Source organism: Leptodactylus fuscus, chromosome 9 (assembly GCF_031893055.1).
Source record: "Leptodactylus fuscus isolate aLepFus1 chromosome 9, aLepFus1.hap2, whole genome shotgun sequence".
In the NCBI taxonomy this organism is placed as follows: Eukaryota; Metazoa; Chordata; class Amphibia; order Anura; family Leptodactylidae; genus Leptodactylus; species Leptodactylus fuscus.
The window spans coordinates 53,317,118-53,338,458 of NC_134273.1; the positions used below are offsets into that span (position 1 = coordinate 53,317,118).

The window sequence follows — 21,341 nt, forward strand, 5'->3', positions numbered from 1 at the left end:
ACATATCCTATGGTTAAGTCTTAAATGTCTCAGACAGGAATATCACTTAAAGCATCTATTTTGCAAAATGGATTCAACTATGAAGTAAATCAGAAGCATGCTGCGCCACATTCATGAGCTTATATCAGTATATTGCTTGGCAGTGTTTGACCTTCTCAGACTGATGCATTGTCTCTCTTTTGAGAGGACAAATGGTCAGGTTTTCTAAAACAGTTCTTGAAGCCAATACCAGATGTGGATAATAAAAAGCAAGGATGTACAGTTGGTATTTCACCTCTCTTTTTAACCCATGTCTAGTTATGGTCATAATTGCAAAATCTGTACATGAATGCTTACCCTAAGACAGGTATTTTATTGAAGCATTTCAGTAGACACATAAAATCGATTACAGGTCACAGTTACAAAGACTAAATGCAACTGTATCAAGTTGTATTTAGTTTTTTTCTTTTTTTTCTTTTTGTTTTTTTTTTTTACAATGAATTGTAAAAAAAAAAGAAAAAAAAAAAGAAAAAAATATACCTCTAGGGTCTTTATCTGGATTGTCTGGATCAGGAATATCATCCGTATTTTTCTTTTGATTTTTCCTTGAAAGTTTTTTGGTTTTTTTGCTCCCCCTTAAACTTGATGTAGATGAGGAGAATGAGGAGGAAGACAGATTTTCTTCAGCTTCTGTAAGCAACATTTAGCAAGAATCTATGAATCCTAAACATACTTTTTTTTGCTCGAAATACATACAATGCACATTCATTTCATAGATTTTGTTTTTCATTCATTTCATATTAGTATCAAATTTGGCCAGAAGAGTGTTACATTAGATTGCAATGGGTCAAAGAGTAAAATGATTTTGGGAAGTGAGTTTCATTATTCCTCTCTTTACAAGAGGTAAAGTTGTGCTTTCAGTTACCTTATTCATTGTAAACTCCCCGATATGAAGTTTTCAATCTGCTCCTAAGTTACAACTTTGCATATTTGTCGCATTCAGTAATATATTCTTGACATGAGCTCTGTGAGTCCACAATGCTGCTAGCTTCTTCTTGTGAGACGGCTCCTCTTCCTGTTCTGTATCTGTGCGCGCTTCTTCTTCAGCAATGAGTCACCTCTACTGCTCATGCATGGGCGCGCAGTAGAGGTGATTTACCGCCAGCAGTGCACCCACACTGCTTGGAGAAGAGCGCGCTTCCTGTCAGTACAGATGGAGGAGCCATCTCGTTGGAAGAAGCCATGGATGGTAAGCATGATGTTGTGAATGGGGGGGAGTATTAAGCTGAGTTCACACTGAGTTTTTTGTCAGCGGATTTTGACGCGGAGGCATTTTTGGACCGAATTCTGAGGTGGCCTCCGCGTCAAAATCCGCTGCCAAAAAACTCAGTGTGAACTCAGCTTTAGTGATTATCCGTTTCCAGAAATAGGGAAACAGATTGTCACAGGATAATCAGAGAATGTCCCTGGGGCAGTCACATGATCACCCCAGGGATATGGATTAATGTTATTTAGAAAGTAGGAGGGTGTTTAGATTAGTGTAGGGATTTCATACTATCCTGGAAAACCCCTTTAATGGTAGAATATTGAAGGCACAAGCTAGGAGTATAAAAATTAACTATCTATTAGAGATGAGACAGTATATTCAATCGAATACCTCCCCTGCATAGTTTTTGGTGTGAAAAAAGCGCCAGGGAAGGTGGGAGGGGAATCGAATGTTTCCCACGTGGTATCTGACCAAGTACACCATAACTATGCAAAGGGAGGTATTCGATGGAATACTACTATTCAATCAAATACTATTCGCTCATCTCTACTATCTATAACTACATTGTACAATGGTTCTGTGTATTATAAAGAATTACTTAAAGAGATGTCTTTTAAATTTGGTAATATATAACATAAATTAGGGATGCAGAAAGTCACTGCTACAACTCCAAAATCAATGTTGCTGAACACTCTTCCACCAGTTTATTGGATAAAGTTATGATATAATTGAATGTTCTGTCATATTTACATTTTCACAGAATATTATATCATCTTTATCAGTTAGCATTTTAATGGGTACTTGCACTACGTCTAACACAGTTGTTTCAAGCAGAAAACCTTTCCCAATAAGCCTCAACTAACGCTGGGTTCACACCAGCGTCTGGACTCCGTTATCAAGTTTCCGTCTTCTGCATGCAGAAGATGGAAACCTGTCATGCCGAGTCCAGCCGTGAGCGCCGGTGAGCATTTTATGCTCTCCACGGCTAAACCGTTTTTTTTTAAACCAGACCCCAGAGTATTGCATGTCCGACTCTGTGTCCGGTTTAAAAAACGGTTTTGCCGCGGAGAGCATAAAACGCTCACCAGCGCTCATGGCCAGACACTTTTCAAACCCATTCAAATGAATGGGTTTGGAAGATGCCGGCAGGTTTCCGTCTCCTGCCCTGTTTTGTGCAGGAAACAGAAACCTGCAGAATGGAGTCCCGGGTGCAGATGTGAACAAGCCCTCAGTCTCACAATATTCTTAGTTCTTTCTACAAAGGGGCTGTATTACAGTGAAGTTATATTCACAACACTTAAAGGGATATTTCCACCAACATAACCATTTTTTAAGTTTGTAGATAATGGAAATTTAAATATTTTTGCAAATATAAATAATTAAACATTTCTCAGAGTTTTAAATATTTACTCTAAATATCTTGTGGTCACAAATTTTTGTCTTGATCATTTGTCAGTGGATACGACCATGAATGCAAGACCTTTCTAAAGTCAGAAAACCAGCCATGATTTCCTTATTGTGGCCGGGATATCTTCTGATACATGTAGTGTCCATACCTGATAACCCAGCTACAATAAGAAAATCATAGCTGAGTTCCTGACAAGTCCCAGACCGTAGAAAGTTTCTGCATTTGTGGTCATATCCATTGGCAACCGATCAAGATAATAGATTGTCAGCACTAAGATGGTTATCTTTAAAACTCAGCAGAATTTTTAACGACTTATATTTGCAAAAATGTTTAACTTATAATTATCTACAAATATAGATATGATTATGTACATGGGAATACCCCTTTAAAGGAAGACTAAACCTAGAAATGTATTCTATTATTTAATAATATCAAGGACTGACTTTTCTGTGAGTGAGGGCAGGATCACCTATCACCTATTACATCAAGTCATTTTTGTAAATACACTACCTTGAATTTCTTCCTCTGACTCAACAATTGGCTTTTTCTTTTTAGGTTTTTTTGGGGACTTTTTTGGAGGTCGTTTTTTATCTTTTGGTGATGGCCGCTTCTGATTGGGATCTAAAATGCATCAAGGTTAGACAGTTGTCTGAGAAAAATAAATAAATAAATTATATATATATATATATATATATATATATATATATATATATATATATATATTATACATGAAACAAGATTACATCGAGGCTGCAGCAATATTACATCATCCTTTGAGCACAAATCGTTCCTTATTGGCTAGAACAGCTACCCATTTCTTCTTACACATTTGTCCTTCATAACTTACTAAGACACCTTCTGCAAACACCTGAATTTTCCAGGGGCCTGGCATTTCCCCTGTAGTCGCTTCTGCGATGTAGTTTTGCATGGCATGGTGCATGGCTTTATTCATAAAACAGAACTGACTCTAGTTTTTTCATTTGATAAGACCTTTAAAGCTGTTTTTTCACAATTAAATAATTATAAAGTATTTACACTGTTAGATCATGGAAAACTGTTTGCAGTGGAGGAAAAAAAACTTTGTGTGTCTAGATATTACTGTTACATACTTGTATATACTTGTATGTACTATGGGGATCCCTTGTGTTCTTTTCCCTATCAGAACATTCACCTAATGTATATATTGCTCATGAAAAAAAAGAAACTTATAGTTGAGTAATTGGCTAGCCTGCATGATAACAAGAATCACTCCTCTGCCCATGTATCAGAGGATCCAGGCAGGGGATACATAGTGATGTGTGGCCACTAACAGTGTATGTCCAAATTGATCCCAAATTGAAGGGCAACTAACCACATATTCCAACTGAAGTCAGATTGGGGGAGATTTACCAAGTCTTGATATCTTCTACTCCACTATTTTAGTGCGGAAACATTAATGCTTATTAGAATAGAATATACACTATGTTCTTCTGGTAAAATACAAAAATCCTTTATTTTCTTTACCATTTGCGCTAGCCTATTTACCTACTTACCTTAAACCTGCTAGAGACCTACAAGCTTCTAAGTTAAAACCTCTTGAGACCTACAAGCTTCTAAGTTATACCTGCTCGAGACCTACAAGCTTCTAAGTTAAAGCTTCTAGAGACCTACAAGCTTCTAAGTTATACCTGCTCGAGACCTATAAACTTCTAAGTTATACCTGCTAGAGGCCTACAAGCTTCTAAGTTAAACCTGCTCGAGACCTACAAGCTTCTAAGTTAAACCTGCTCGAGACCTACAAGCTTCTAAGTTATACCTGCTCGAGACCTATAAACTTCTAAGTTATACCTGCTAGAGGCCTACAAGCTTCTAAGTTAAACCTTCTAGAGGCCTACAAGCTTCTAAGTTATACCTGCTCGAGACCTACAAATTTCTAAGTTATACCTGCTCGAGACCTACAAATTTCTAAGTTAAACCTTCTAGAGGCCTACAAGCTTCTAAGTTATACCTGCTAGAGACCTACAAGCTTCTAAGTTATACCTGCTAGAGACCTACAAGCTTTTACGTTAAACCTGCTAGAGACCTACAAGCTTCTAAGTTATACCTGCTAGAGACCTACAAGCTTCTAAGTTATACCTGCTAGAGACCTACAAGCTTCTAAGTTATACCTGCTAGAGACCTACAAGCTTCTAAGTTATACCTGCTAGAGACCTACAAGCTTCTAAGTTATACCTGCTAGAGACCTACAAGCTTTTACGTTAAACCTGCTAGAGACCTACAAGCTTCTAAGTTATACCTGCTAGAGACCTACAAGCTTCTAAGTTAAACCTGCTAGAGACCTACAAGCTTCTAAGTTATACCTGCTAGGGGCCTATGAGCTTTTACGTTAAACCTGCTAGAGGCCTACAAGTTCATCTCAAAACGATATTTAGGCACAGAGATTTAAGTCACCCATGACATGACTCAAATCTATGTTCTTTGGGGCTGATATTGAGCACCCAAACATGCCCATTTTACAAAATACCTTCCAGTTCGTCGTCATATTCTACAAAAAACTTCCTTTTCTTCTTTCTTGGGTTTATAGATGTATAATATTTTGGATTCTTTTTGCCCTTTTTGCGGTTAATTTTCCTACGCTGAGATGGTGATTTTCCCTCTAGATAAAGTGAATACATGATCTTATTGTTAGAATCAACACGACTGAACAAAAGCAGTCCACCATGCTGAAACTAGATGAGATCACATCGTTACTCTTGTTTTTTATTACACAAGAAATGTCAATAAATAAAAGTATCAATTAATAAGAAATCGGCTAACAAGTAAATATTTAGCAGAAGATCTAAGGCAGTGTTATATTTCTTATTGCCATCAAACCCAAAACAAGAGAGAATTCTAAATGTTGATTCGAAAAATTAATTTTGCTGAAGAATAAAAAAATTTAAAAAATATGATAAACTGCAAACAGAAAGACCTGGCCAGTTTATCAACACATTATCACTTGTTGTGTTCCAAGTCTGTAGGTTGCGATAGTAATATCATCTATATAGACAAGCTCCCTGGTTCTGGGGATATTACAATAGCGCACGAGTATGCAACTATTGAATATCATCACAGAGAAAAGTACCTTCATCATCATCATCATAATTATAATCATCATCATAATCATCATCTTCGATATGATATACTTTTCTATACTTCTTCTTTGCTGGCCTTCGAGGAAATCGTTTTCTAGGTTTTTTTGGTGAAGACAATGATGATATTGGACCGTTCTGTGAAGGGTCTATAAGCAAGTATAAATTGTTCAATTATTAACTTACTTCTTTGCAATGTTTTATTTTGGGTATCAAATGCAGCATTAAAAATGTAATGTATGCCCCTTTGTAAAGTAGTGTAGCATGCGCCTTCATTGCCACTTTTCAGTATTTAAGAAGGCAGAATTTTTTATAAACCAATCCAAGCCAATCCCCCCCTTTTTTTTTTGTTACATGTGCACAATTCTATAAACTGTCAGGTAGTGTAGGTTTGATAAATCTAGCCAATATACCATGGTAGCGCTGTAATATTTCTGTTCAGAGCAATTTCACATGTACAAACCCATCCTCTCTCTGCACCTACAAATGGATAGCCTTCCATCCCTGGTAGCCTTGGTGGCTAAGAATCATATGTGACACGATGTATAGTAAAGAAAGTCCGTTTTTCAGTTTATGATATTTAGTCTCAGATGCCGATGACATTTTAATGATTCTCCTTTGTAAACACCATTAAATGTCATCACTGAAGAGTACCTTCTGTATCCTCGTCTGAACTTAATGTATATCTCTTTCTTGGCCTTCTTGGACTCCGCTTAGTTGTTTTTTTAGTAGGATGAGAAACTTTTGAAGGGTCTATAAAGTAAATGTAAATGCAATAACCTAGCTTCACGGTTCATTACTGATAGATATATCATACGTATTGATACAAACATCTGCTTGTATAGAGTTAAACAGGGCAGTCCGATGTCCCAACTTCATTTTTATGATTTCAACACTGCAGCACTTGGGATGGGTAACTTTTCTCCACTCTTTGCAACCAATAGATCATGTCTTCTTTTACCAATACAAGTAGATTATGTTCTTTGTGTTAGTGTAAGTGATGGTTGCCCCACATGCAATGGTCCACTTTTGCTAATGTTGTGTAATAGGTAGACAGCCGAAACATAGACCAGCCATTCATGATGTGCCCATTATTACTGTGGTGTATACTGTGTGATAGTTTTGGTACATCCGACACTGGCCTACATGCTTTTGTGTTCTTTAGCTTTATACTTATTATTGCGCTTCAGAAAACAGAATCTCATTCACTTTGCTGACACTGTTAAAATGCAGTTTTTTGGTAACTTAGCCTAAGACATTTGCACGCTACTGTAGATCTGAAGTACTGACAGGCATTTATTTTAAGGAAAAGGCAGAACAAACATAGATCTAAAACCTTACAGAACCATTGCTAGAGATGCCTGATGCTATGGTACTGGCTTTATTTTGCAGATGTCTTAGATACATCTCACAAGAAAATTCTTCCTAAAATAAAGCCCTTACAAGTTACCTTTTTTATCTAGGGGCCCTTTTTTAACTTTCTTTGGCTCTGCTTCATCTTTCTGAATGCGATCTGCATTAACATGAACAAGGTAATGGATGAGCCATGATAAACATAGTATTAAGTATGTACATAAGTTCACTAAGTGTCGAGTGAAACTCCCTCCGTCCCCTATATTAGATTTGTACATTAATAACAAGTGTTATACACGAAAAATAAAGTCCTCCATCTTAATCTGTGTGGAAAATAGAATTAAAAAAACATTTACACCTATAAAATTATACAGATATTCCAAAACTTTCCAGTTTTACATTTTGCCTCCCAGAAAAACTAAAAGCATCTGACATTGCATCATAGGCACTCCTAACAGTTTAAGGAGGAGAGGAAGACATGTAACAGTTAGGAAAACATTAAGGCTAATTTGTCATTTCATTTTCTCATATTTATTATGGGCGTTTCTCTAAATTTTGGAAACCCCCTTATCAAGAGAACGGTCCAAATGACTGTTATTATGTCTGTGTAGAAACTGTCTATTTATAAAGCTATCCACAGATTCAATGTAGCATTACAGTATTTACACAGTACATGGGGAGTCTGATTTATAGCCCTTGTATACGCCTAAGTTGCATGCAAGTCATCATAATTGCATATTGAGTACACAAAATGTTCCAGCAGCCGAAGAGCAATTATTTAGGATGAGCAAATATTAACAACGATTTTCTTCCAAGCCATTCCCATTATTCCCGGGGTAAGCACCTCGAGTGCATCATAAGAGGGAACACTGAATTCATAGAAACCCTCTGTTCTCTACACGAGTGGTTCTTAAGCTTGATACAGTGGATCGTACAGCTCCTCATCGTCTTATACATATCAAACGATTATTATATGAATGACATATTTTTCAGGTTTTGTCACAGACACTAATTTGTATGAGAAGTCAGTAGTGAAAGGCATAACACAAAGCGTGGATCTCTACACATTATACATCTATCGGATGATCAGACTGATAAACTGATAAGACAAAAAATTTCTCAATTTGAATGTTTTCTGGACAAGATATAATATTAGACAAATGAAACAAGTCATATTACTATCACTATCACTATCCTTTATTTAAGAAACAAAGATAAAGTGAAACTGCCCTAAGGCTAAAGCCCCACATAGCGAGCGGCAGCAAAAAACACTGCGGAAAAAACGGAACGCTTTGCATTTTTTTCATGTAGCGTTTTTCACAGAAAACACTTTCTTCTCCATTATACCTATATGGAAAATGCCAGCGTCCCCACACGTATAATTAAAATGCTGCGATTTTCAAGACATATTTTTTCGTTTAATTTGTGGATGCGATTAACCATAATCTAATCCACTTTACAGGTAATGTAAAATACAGCTTTTTTTGCTGTGGTGTTTCTCCAACAGCAAGAATGCTGCTTTTTTGCAACGTGGGGCCCCGGCCTTAAAGGGGCTCTATCACTGGGAAAAGTCATTTTTAACTAAGCACATCCTTGCATACTTTTTGTATGTAAATTGCCTCAGTGGTTTTTGAATGAGCCCATTTTTATTCATATGCTAATTAGCCTCTCGGTGCACCCCGGAAGTCTCATCATGCAATCCTCTGTGCTATTCTTTCCTATGTATGTGTACAGTACAGGCTGCTGCTGCTGCTGACTTCCTGCTTGCACACACAGATAGGAGAGGATAGCAGAGAGGAGGCTGCTGGGAACTTCCTGTGCTGGCTGGAAGCTAATTAGCATATGAATAAAAATGGGCTCATTCAAAAACCACTGAGGCAATTTGCATACAAAAGTTACGTGTGGAATAGCCATTCTAAAGGCTATGCATGTATGTGCTTAGTTAAAAATTACTTTTCCCAATGATAGAGCCCCTTTAAACATAATCTTGAAGAAAAACTAAAAAAGTTAACTAGGTCTCCTGGAGGTTTATATGTATATCCATGAAGCCATGCTATTCAATTAAGCTCTAAGCCTTTTTAGTCTACAGCCACTAGATATATAACGCATCACACTTATCCCATAATCTACTTTTGCCCTCCAAAAAGATCACCGACTGGGATCAAAAAGGAATCTGCCATAAGAAAGGAGATCTCCAAAGTGCCACCAACTTGTTATTTAGGATAGTGACAATTTCCCAAAGATGTCCTTTCACTTTCTTGCAGATTTAGCATCATACTAACCTTCCTGGTTCTCCTCTTCACTTGACTGACATTCTACAGGTCAAGTATTTCATCATAGTTCACCCCAAGCAGTAACGTACGGTACATTGCACAGCCCAGAAATGAAGCCAAGGCAAGTAATTGCTGCCATAAGGAGCAGCCCTTACTCACTCCCTGTCATCTATTTTTCTTTCATCTAGATTCTCTTAAAAGTAATAACTAGTTGCACAATCTGAAGCCACAAAATTTATAACCTAAGGTTCTATTCCTATGTGTTAAATTTGGCACAAATTTTGTGGGTTATTGAATAAAACAACAACAGTCTGTATCACATCATTGTAAATCTGGCTTCTGAACCAGAACAATAAATTTCTGGACAGATTTCAGGCTGTACTGCAGATAAATGTCTATCATGGAGATTTGGCATGTTATATATTTTAGAAAGAACTAGCCCCACTAAATAGCAATGTGGTTAATCCTTACTCAAATCTGCTGTAGGACTGATGTATAACTACAGCAAATCCACAGCAAAAATCCATGTATCACATTCAGATTTAACATGAACATAGCCAAACATATAGGCTAAAGCCCCACGTTGAGGAAACGCAGCTTTTCATTGCAGATTTTGTTGCGTTTTTTTTTTTTTTTCCCAAAGCCAGGAGTGGATTGAGCAAAAGGTAGAAGAATAAGAACTTACTATATATTTCCCATTTCTTTTGTAGCCATTCTTGGCTTTGGTTCAAAAAACCGCAACAAAATCTGCAATTCCGCAACGTGGAGCCCTAAGCACATTTTATCCATTCTTTACCCAAACTGGTTTTCAAGTACTAACCGCTAATTTCAGGTACTGCCATTGTATGTTTCCTGGTTTCATATCAGAAACAAACTTATTTGCTTTAGACCATATCTCATGGAACTTGGATGTCAATTACAGGAATCGCTATCGTAGCATCCACTGTTGTGTAAGGAGAGACATTTTTGCAAAATCTACGGAATTCCACTCTACTGAATTCCCTTGCTGCAAGCTTCTTGCTTATCCTACTACATCCTACTTGATACTAATAAAAATAATACACAAAAATACACAAATGTATATCTGAAGCATCTCTGATCAGACCAATATGTTTGCTTCTACCTTCTGGTTTGTCTTCTGGCACTTTGTCTTCTGGCTTCTTAGTGGGTTCTGGAGGTTCATCTCTTCCACCACGAACAGGTTGATCTTGGGATGAAGGAGCAGGTCGCACTGGCGGTGTTGGTTCTTTGGTAGAAATATTAATAGATAGGTAAGTAAGTATTCAACATTACTGTAAATACTAGCAATAAAGGTAATGAAGTGCAACCTATTGGGTCTACAAATTAAGAAATTCTGTCATTTTAAAGTCAATGATGAGAGATTCTGTCAATTTTATTAGCTCCCTTTTTATACAGAATAGCTCCTTTTCCATATATTATATATAGCTGTTTGGATATCATGTTTCCATGTTCAGACTGGTACTTGACCAGACTAGGGGATTTATGGGGTTATATGTCCTATGTTCCTGTAAGGCTATCATTTTTAACAAAAATTCTCAACATGTCCTGTAAGAATATTTTTATAAGTGTATAGTGGTAGCTATAGCTAAATTTATGCAATTCAAAAGTGAAATTTGATAATAATATGATACATTATTGATATCTATACACAGTATATATGATACTTACGGGCACAGTTGTCTTCATAGTCGGGGCAGCATTTGCCAAATTTTGAACAGCCAGGATCGCAGTCGCATGTCTGTCCTCTTATGAAGCCCTCATGGCATCTTCCTTTGCATGAGGCCTCTACATATAATACAGTCAGTCAATAAGCAAGTTTTACATATTTTCATATCTTATACCTAAAGAGAGATGTTGGATGCTGTTTCTTGCCTCACTGCCTACTTACTATACAATGTCATCTCTGAGCAATAGGTAAAATATTCTTTAATATTTCCAATTTACATGGCAACCCAATAAAAAGGTATTTGATAAATTTCTTAATATAAAAAGACCTACCTGTTATTCAGATGAAAACGTTTCAGCCACGTTCCAGAATATTAGAATGGAAAATATGTGAAGCGTTAGAGCCAATCCCCATAGTGATATTACCAAGAGTGATTATTGCATATTATCGATGGTCATATTAGTCTATGTGGAGTGTATGTGTTACACTGACCGTCCAGCAACCTACAGTACCACAATTGGACAGTGCAATGATCACTGAATGTAATGTCGCAGGGGGCCTCCATATTATGTTACACAGTCACTGTAGAGGCCATGCGCATATTTCTGGGTATTAACTGTTGTCATATTTATTACGAATAACATGTTTCACAGATATGCCATTATAAAAAGGCAGTTTTTCCTGAATTACACACAGTTTACAGTTTTTTAGCTGGTCCCAAATGTTGTTATTTCATTAATCAATTTTCCACTTGATGTTGAATCTGCAAAATCAGATAGGAATAGGACCATTTCCATATTTTGCAGCCCGGGTTCTCAGTCTGCACATGGGACTGTGTAATACATGGTCATGAATACGGGCCCATAGAATAAATAATCAGGGTGCTATCCAGTTTGCTATCTGCAAGGGGGCTAAGTGTAGAACATGTTGTTCAGAGATGTAGTCCCTGCCCTGTAACAAGAAGACTCTGGAAGACCACCGACATGCTAGTGTGCAGCACCACTACTAGCAAATAGTTTCTATATACTCTACACAATATATTCACTGATATGTTTCTAGTGAGCTACATTGGAAATCAAACTGCTTGTTAACCTTTAGAGGTTACCTGTTGTGCAAACTTTCTTGTAGTCCGGACAACATTCCATATAAGACATACAGTTATAATCACAATGGCACGGATCCGCTCGGACATACCCTTGACCACATCTCCCAACACAGCTTCCTTCACCTATAATTAAACACAAACATTGTCTATTACTGCTAAACAAAATGATATTTCAACCTATATTTCATATTCAAAATGACATCTAAATAACCTAAAACATTTGGCAAACTGGGCTATAGACTACCTGGTACATGATGGCAAACATTTACAAATCCACAACCCTAAGGAGGTGAACTCTTTGGAGATTAATAGCATTTTCTTCTGAAGTGACCATCTCTGGATTGGACTACCTTCTTCTACATTTACTACAGTTTTCTCATAGGGAAACAGAAAACTACAATCTAGGGCGTCAAAGAAGTGTGGAGCTAAAATGGTCGCACATTTACCATGTGGAGCGCTACATTTTGTACTGCATCACTTTTACCATGTTAGGGCACCTTCTGTTAACCAATAATATTTTTGGGCCACTATGCATTTGCCACTATTAGTTTAAAGTGCACTATTCTCACTACCAGTGACTGAAAACCAAAAATGGCACCTCTAAATTTTGATCATTACTTTCATGGTGTTTAACCACCAGGGCATAGCTAAGGAAGACCTGGCCTCATAGCAAATTTTGAGCTGCCCCCACAAGGTATAATGCCCCCCTTTACTGGGACCCAAATGGTATAAGGGCTAGTTCACACGTGGGCAAAGGGGCGGATTTTGACAACGGGTTTTGCTTCAAAATCCACCCCTTACAATGGTGGTCTATGCAGACCGCCAGGCTTCTTTTTTCCGCTAGCGGCAGGCGGGCTCCCACACAGTATAAAGCTCCCTTAAGTCTGAGTTCACACAGAGTTTTTTGGTCAGGATTTTGAGGCGGAATCCACCTCAAAATCCTCCTCCAAAAAACGCCTCACCATACAGTCCTATGTAATCCGCTCCTAATTTATTTACGCTAGCAGAAAAAAGAAGCGATATGTCGATTCTTCAGGCATTTTCTGCCTGAAAAAAATCAATGCACGTCAATGGGAGGCAGAAAATCACGGTTTTTGGATGCGTTTTTTGACGTGGAATGGTCAAAAAGCGCCTCAAAAATTGTGAGGGGGATTTTCCACCTCCCATTAACTTGCATTGATTTATTCAGGTGGAAAATACCTCAAAAAACGTGTCCAAAAATGCCTCAAAAAATGCCACAGGAATTTTACTGAGTGGATATTCCTGACCAAAATCCTGACCAAAAAACTCAGTGTGAACTTGCTGTCCCCCACATGGTATAAAGATCCCTTTCGTAGCCTTCACACAGTGTAAAGCCCCTTTTACTGGTGCCCACATGGTATATCATACCCTTTACCTGCCGCCATATGGTATAATACTCCCTTTCATGGTACTCACATGATATAACACCCCCTTTCTTGGCCCTCACATAGTATAACACCATTCATACTAACCACACACATGGCTTATTGGCCCGTTATTGGTCGCCATACCGTATGTTGCCTCCTTTATTGGCCTCCACACAGTAATTTACTCGTTTACTGGCTTCTCATACATTATACTGCCCCTTTATTGACCCCTCATGCAGTCAGCGCCCCCTTTAGTGGCCCCCATACCGTAAGTCCCCCCATACAGTGACTTTAAGCCACTACCTGCTGGATTGCTCCAAGAGCTAACAGCCACTATTTTCTTACTGATAAATTATATACCCCCATATATATATGTATATATATATATATCTGGTCCTGAAAAAAAATCAAGACCTCAGAAAGAAAAAAATTAAATAATTATTGATCTCGGCAAATGGAGCATTTCTCTTTACATGTTTTGCAACATTTTATAAAAAGAAAATCCAGAAAAAAAAAACATTATTTTTATGCATCTTTGGATTTTATAAATTCATCCAGAAAATCATACAAGACATAAAAAAACAAGATTAGACCACAGTGACATTTTTTATAGGACTGAAATCAAGGAAATGTGGAATGTTAAAATTTTTGCCCTTCTTTTATTATTTTACTATTTGCATTGATGATGATGATAAGACACCCAGAACATATGCAGTAATGGATTATAAAAACACGTTATACAGCAACATCATCATATTAAAGAATCACAAAAAAAAGAATAAAATATCATCTTGTATACTGTAAGCATCTATCTTCACTTCATTTTGTTTTTAATGTGTATTTTAAGACTGAGGTCACAGAAATAAAGCAGCCCTCAAAAAAAACCCAAAATGCCTGAAATGGGGTGTTTTTGTTGCACCTTCACCCCCACTGCAATCACTTTGAGTCTAATGGGGTAAACCTGGGGCCTGCTAACCAAAAAGGTGTTCAAAAGTTCAGTTTTGTGGCCACGTGCCCCCCTAGCTGAGTATTAGGCTGGGGCCCCACGTGAGGTAAACACTGCAGCGTTTTATAGTCACCACAAAGTTGGTGGGATTCTAGGGAATTCAATTCACACAATGTGAAAAACATACATGTAGCAGACACGCTTCGATTTTCAAAACAGTTATAGTTTTGGATATCGCAGCTTGTCAATTATACCTATAGAAACTTCTGCGGACTTACTGTGATAATCTCTATGGGAAAAACCGTGATGCATTGCCACCATAGTTTTCCCGCAGCGCTTTTTTGCTGCAGCCCATTATGGGGGGCCTGAGGCTTAGTTCACATCTGTGTTGGTCCTCGGTTCAGGGGACTCTGCATGGGGACCCTCCCAAACGGACTAGTGAACACATTGCCAAGCAGTGTGCAGTGAAAGCACATGGACCCCATAATTATAATGGGGTCCGTGTACTTTCCGCACGGTCGCCTCACAAGTCACAAGTCATGCGGACAGGAAAGTAGATCATGAACTACTTTTCTGTCCACATGTTCCATGTGGAGACTGTGCGGAAAGCACACAGACCCCATTATAATCTATGGGGTCGTGTTCTCTCACTGCACACCGCTTGCCAATGTGTTCGATAGTCCGTTCAGGGGGTCCCCATTAGAGATGAGCGAACACTAAAATGTTCGAGGTTCGAAATTCGATTCGAACAGCCGCTCAATGTTCGTGTGTTCGAACGGGTTTCGAACCCCATTATAGTCTATGGGGAACAGATACTCGTTAAGGGGGAAACCCAAATCCGTGTCTGGAGGGTCACCAAGTCCACTATGACACCCCAGGAAATGATGCCAACACCTCTGGAATGACACTGGGACAGCAGGGGAAGCATGTCTGGGGGCATCTAACACACCAAAGACCCTCTATTACCCCAACATCACAGCCTAACAACTACACACTTTACACACTCAATACCACCTCTCTGACAGTAGGAAAACACCTTGAAACATGTGTATTTGGCACTTGCAGTGAGGAGAGCTTGTCACCAGCAGTGAATTTGGCCCTTGTAGTAAGTTGAGGTTGGCACCAACATTTGTTTTGAAAATCAGGGTGGATTGAGCCTCTAACCAGCAGAGTTTGGGCAAATTCATGGTGGAGGGAGCCTCTAAAAACCCCAGTTTGGACCAATTCATGGTGGAGGGAGACTCTAAAAACCCCAGTTTGGACCAATTCATGGTGGAGGGAGACTCTAAAAACCCCAGTTTGGACCAATTCATGGTGGAGGGAGCCTCTAAAAACCCCAGTTTGGACCAATTCATGGTGGAGGGAGCCTCTAACCAGCCCAGTTTGGACCAATTAATGGTGGAGGGAGCCTCTAAACAGCCAAGTTTTGGGAAATTCATGGTGGAGGGAGCCTCTAACCAGCCCAGTTTGGACCAATTCATGGTGGAGGGAGCCTCTAAACAGCCCAGTTTGGGCAAATTCATGGTGGAGGGAGCCTCTAACCAGCCCAGTTTGGACCAATTAATGGTGGAGGGAGCCTCTAACCAGCCCAGTTTGGACCAATTAATGGTGGAGGGAGCCTCTAACCACCCCAGTTTGGGCAAATTCATGGTGGAGGGAGCCTCTAACCAGCCCAGTTTGGACCAATTAATGGTGGAGGGAGCCTCTAAACAGCCCAGTTTGGGCAAATTCATGGTGGAGGGAGCCTCTAAACAGCCAAGTTTGGACCAATTAATGGTGGAGGGAGCCTCTAAACAGCCCAGTTTGGGCAAATTCATGGTGGAGGGAGCCTCTAAAAAACCCAGTTTGGACCAATTCATGGTGGAGGGAGCCTCTAATTAGCCCAGTTTGGACCAATTAATTGTGGAGGGAGCCTCTAACCAGCCCAGTTTGGACCAATTAATGGTGGAGGGAGCCTCTAAAAAACCCAGTTTGGACCAATTCATGGTGGAGGGAGCCTCTAATTAGCCCAGTTTGGACCAATTAATTGTGGAGGGAGCCTCTAACCAGCCCAGTTTGGACCAATTAATGGTGGAGGGAGCCTCTAACCACCCCAGTTTGGACCAATTCATGGTGGAGGGAGCCTCTAACCACCCCAGTTTGGACCAATTCATGGTGGAGGGAGCCTCTAAACAGCCCAGTTTGGGCAAATTCATGGTGGAGGGAGCCTCTAACCAGCCCAGTTTGGACCAATTAATGGTGGAGGGAGCCTCTAAACAGCCCAGTTTGGGCAAATTCATGGTGGAGGGAGCCTCTAACCAGCCCAGTTTGGACCAATTAATGGTGGAGGGAGCCTCTAAACAGCCAAGTTTTGGGAAATTCATGGTGGAGGGAGCCTCTAACCAGCCCAGTTTGGACCAATTAATGGTGGAGGGAGCCTCTAACCACCCCAGTTTGGGCAAATTCATGGTGGAGGGAGCCTCTAACCAGCCCAGTTTGGACCAATTAATGGTGGAGGGAGCCTCTAAACAGCCCAGTTTGGGCAAATTCATGGTGGAGGGAGCCTCTAAACAGCCAAGTTTTGGGAAATTCATGGTGGAGGGAGCCTCTAACCAGCCCAGTTTGGACCAATTCATGGTGGAGGGAGCCTCTAAACAGCCCAGTTTGGGCAAATTCATGGTGGAGGGAGCCTCTAAAAAACCCAGTTTGGACCAATTCATGGTGGAGGGAGCCTCTAATTAGCCCAGTTTGGACCAATTAATTGTGGAGGGAGCCTCTAACCAGCCCAGTTTGGACCAATTAATGGTGGAGGGAGCCTCTAACCACCCCAGTTTGGGCAAATTCATGGTGGAGGGAGCCTCTAACCAGCCCAGTTTGGACCAATTAATGGTGGAGGGAGCCTCTAACCAGCCCAGTTTGGACCAATTAATGGTGGAGGGAGCCTCTAACCACCCCAGTTTGGACCAATTCATGGTGGAGGGAGCCTCTAACCAGCCCAGTTTGGACCAATTCATGGTGGAGGGAGCCTCTAAACAGCCCAGTTTGGGCAAATTCATGGTGGAGGGAGCCTCTAAAAAACCCAGTTTGGACCAATTCATGGTGGAGGGAGCCTCTAATTAGCCCAGTTTGGACCAATTAATTGTGGAGGGAGCCTCTAACCAGCCCAGTTTGGACCAATTAATGGTGGAGGGAGCCTCTAAAAAACCCAGTTTGGACCAATTCATGGTGGAGGGAGCCTCTAAACAGCCCAGTTTGGGCAAATTCATGGTGGAGGGAGCCTCTAACCAGCCCAGTTTGGACCAATTAATGGTGGAGGGAGCCTCTAAACAGCCAAGTTTTGGGAAATTCATGGTGGAGGGAGCCTCTAACCAGCCCAGTTTGGACCAATTAATGGTGGAGGGAGCCTCTAACCAGCCCAGTTTGGACCAATTAATGGTGGAGGGAGCCTCTAACCAGCCCAGTTTGGACCAATTAATGGTGGAGGGAGCCTCTAAACAGCCAAGTTTTGGGAAATTCATGGTGGAGGGAGCCTCTAACCAGCCCAGTTTGGACCAATTCATGGTGGAGGGAGCCTCTAAACAGCCCAGTTTGGGCAAATTCATGGTGGAGGGAGCCTCTAAAAAACCCAGTTTGGACCAATTCATGGTGGAGGGAGCCTCTAATTAGCCCAGTTTGGACCAATTAATTGTGGAGGGAGCCTCTAACCAGCCCAGTTTGGACCAATTAATGGTGGAGGGAGCCTCTAACCACCCCAGTTTGGGCAAATTCATGGTGGAGGGAGCCTCTAACCAGCCCAGTTTGGACCAATTAATGGTGGAGGGAGCCTCTAACCAGCCCAGTTTGGACCAATTAATGGTGGAGGGAGCCTCTAACCACCCCAGTTTGGACCAATTCATGGTGGAGGGAGCCTCTAACCAGCCCAGTTTGGACCAATTCATGGTGGAGGGAGCCTCTAAACAGCCCAGTTTGGGCAAATTCATGGTGGAGGGAGCCTCTAAAAAACCCAGTTTGGACCAATTCATGGTGGAGGGAGCCTCTAATTAGCCCAGTTTGGACCAATTAATTGTGGAGGGAGCCTCTAACCAGCCCAGTTTGGACCAATTAATGGTGGAGGGAGCCTCTAACCACCCCAGTTTGGACCAATTCATGGTGGAGGGAGCCTCTAACCACCCCAGTTTGGACCAATTCATGGTGGAGGGAGCCTCTAAACAGCCCAGTTTGGGCAAATTCATGGTGGAGGGAGCCTCTAACCAGCCCAGTTTGGACCAATTAATGGTGGAGGGAGCCTCTAAACAGCCCAGTTTGGGCAAATTCATGGTGGAGGGAGCCTCTAACCAGCCCAGTTTGGACCAATTAATGGTGGAGGGAGCCTCTAAACAGCCAAGTTTTGGGAAATTCATGGTGGAGGGAGCCTCTAACCAGCCCAGTTTGGACCAATTAATGGTGGAGGGAGCCTCTAACCACCCCAGTTTGGGCAAATTCATGGTGGAGGGAGCCTCTAACCAGCCCAGTTTGGACCAATTAATGGTGGAGGGAGCCTCTAAACAGCCCAGTTTGGGCAAATTCATGGTGGAGGGAGCCTCTAAACAGCCAAGTTTTGGGAAATTCATGGTGGAGGGAGCCTCTAACCAGCCCAGTTTGGACCAATTCATGGTGGAGGGAGCCTCTAAACAGCCCAGTTTGGGCAAATTCATGGTGGAGGGAGCCTCTAAAAAACCCAGTTTGGACCAATTCATGGTGGAGGGAGCCTCTAAACAGCCCAGTTTGGGCAAATTCATGGTGGAGGGAGCCTCTAACCAGCAGAGTTGGGGGAAATCAGGGTGGAGGGAGCCTAGTATTAGCAGAATTGTGCAACGCTTATGGTGGATGAGTATGAGGATGCGGAGGAATTGGAGAGGTTGAGTACAGACATGGAGTTTCATGTTGGGGTGCTTTACACAGGTGGGCACAAAAATGACGGCTCTACCCAGTGGTGGTTCATTTTTATCAAAGTGAGCCGGTCGGCACTCTCAGCTGACAGACGGGTGCGCTTGTCAGTGATGATGCCACCGGCTGCACTGAACACCCTCTCAGATAGGACGCTGGCGGCAGGACAGGACAGCACCTCCAAGGCATATAGGGCAAGTTCAAGCCACAGGTCCAACTTCGACACCCAATACGTGTAGGGCGCAGAGGGGTCGGAGAGGACAGGGCTGTGGTCGGAAAGGTATTCCCGCAACATGCGCCTATACTTCTCACGCCTGGTGACACTAGGACCCTCCGTGGCGGCACTTTGGCGAGGGGGTGCCATCAAGGTGTCCCAGACCTTAGACAGTGTGCCCCTCGTTTGTGTGGACCGGTGAGAACTTGGTTGCCTACTGGAGGAACTGCCCTCCCTGCCGCCAACGTCACATGCTGGAAACATCTCCATCATATTCTGCACCAATTGCCTGTGGCAAGCATTGATGCGATTGGCCCTCCCCTCTACCGGAATAAAAGACGAGATGTTGTTTTTATACCGGGGGTCAAGGATAGCAAAGATCCAGTACTGGTTGTCCTCCATGATTTTGACAATACGCTTGTCGGTTGTAAAGCACCCCAACATGAACTCAGCCATGTCTGCCACAGTGTTAGTTGGCATGACTCCTCTGGCCCCACCGGAAAGTTCAATCTCCATTTCCTCCTCATCCTCCATGTCTACCCATCCGCGCTGCAACAATGGGACGATTCGAAGTTGCCCGGAAGCCTCCTGTATCACCATCACATCATCGGACAACTCTTCTTCCTCCTCCTCCTCCTCCTCCTCCTCCATTAAACGCAGTGAAGCGGACAGATGTGTGGACCTACTCTCCAGCTGTGACGGATCGGATGCTATCCCTAACTCCTCTGTGTGATCTGAGTTATCCCTGATGTCAATCAGGGATTCTCTCAGAACACACAAGAGCGGGATTGTAAGGCTCACCATCGCATCCTCAGAGCTCACCCTCCTTGTGGACTCCTCAAAGACCCGTAGGATGTCACAAAGGTCTCTCATCCATGGCCACTCATGGATGTGAAACTGAGGCAGCTGACTTTGTGGCACCCTAGGGTTTTGTAGCTGGTATTCCATCAAAGGTCTCTGCTGCTCAACCACTCTATTCAACATCTGAAACGTTGAGTTCCAGCGTGTGGGGACGTCGCACAAAAGCCGGTGTTGTGGCACATGCAGGCGTTGCTGGAGAGATTTTAAGCTAGCAGCGGCTACTGTCGACTTGCGAAAGTGGGCGCACATGCGCCGCACTTTCACCAGTAGCTCTGGAACATTGGGGTAGCTCTTTAGGAAACGTTGCACCACTAGGTTGAAGACGTGGGCCAGGCATGGAACATGTTGGAGTCCGGCAAGCTCCAGAGCTGCTACCAGGTTCCGGCCGTTATCACAAACGACCATGCCTGGGCCCAGGTGCAGCGGCTCAAACCATATTGCCGTCTCATCGAGGAGGGCATCCCTCACCTCGGAGGCAGTGTGCTGTCTGTCCCCCAAGCTGATCAGCTTCAGCACAGCCTGCTGACGTCTACCAACGCCAGTGCTGCAACGTTTCCAACTCGTAGCTGGGGTCAATCTAACAGCGGAGGAGGAGGCGGTGGCGGAGGAGGAGGCGGTGGCGGAGGAGGAGGCGGTAGAGGAGGAGGAGGAGGAGGGGGGTGTTCTTCTCGTGTCCCTGCCAGGAATGTTAGGCGGGGAGACGAGGTACACCGGGCCAGTTTGGGAAGCAGTCCCAGCCTCAACTACATTCACCCAGTGTGCCGTCAGTGAAATGTAGCGTCCCTGTCCGCATGCACTTGTCCACGCGTCGGTGGTCAAGTGGACCTTTGTGCAAAGCGCGGAAC

General features: G+C 42.0%; 1 protein-coding gene across 9 annotated transcripts in view; it reads right to left on the reverse strand.

Moving 5' to 3' along the window:
• The window catches only part of PRG4 (proteoglycan 4), an 81,451-nt gene that overhangs the window by 44,729 nt on the left and 15,381 nt on the right, over positions 1–21,341 (reverse strand). For 5 of the 9 annotated variants that reach the window (XM_075286678.1, XM_075286680.1, XM_075286677.1 and 2 more), the window contains exons 3-7: positions 12,183–12,305; positions 11,080–11,196; positions 10,514–10,636; positions 3,165–3,275; positions 520–669 (exon numbers count right to left, since the gene is read on the reverse strand). In XM_075286678.1, coding sequence (XP_075142779.1) covers positions 520–669; positions 3,165–3,275; positions 10,514–10,636; positions 11,080–11,196; positions 12,183–12,305 — 624 coding nt within the window. The remainder of the gene's footprint in view (positions 1–519; positions 670–3,164; positions 3,276–10,513; positions 10,637–11,079; positions 11,197–12,182; positions 12,306–21,341) is intronic. The other 4 variants (XM_075286685.1, XM_075286684.1, XM_075286683.1 and 1 more) reach the window with 1 other exon arrangement.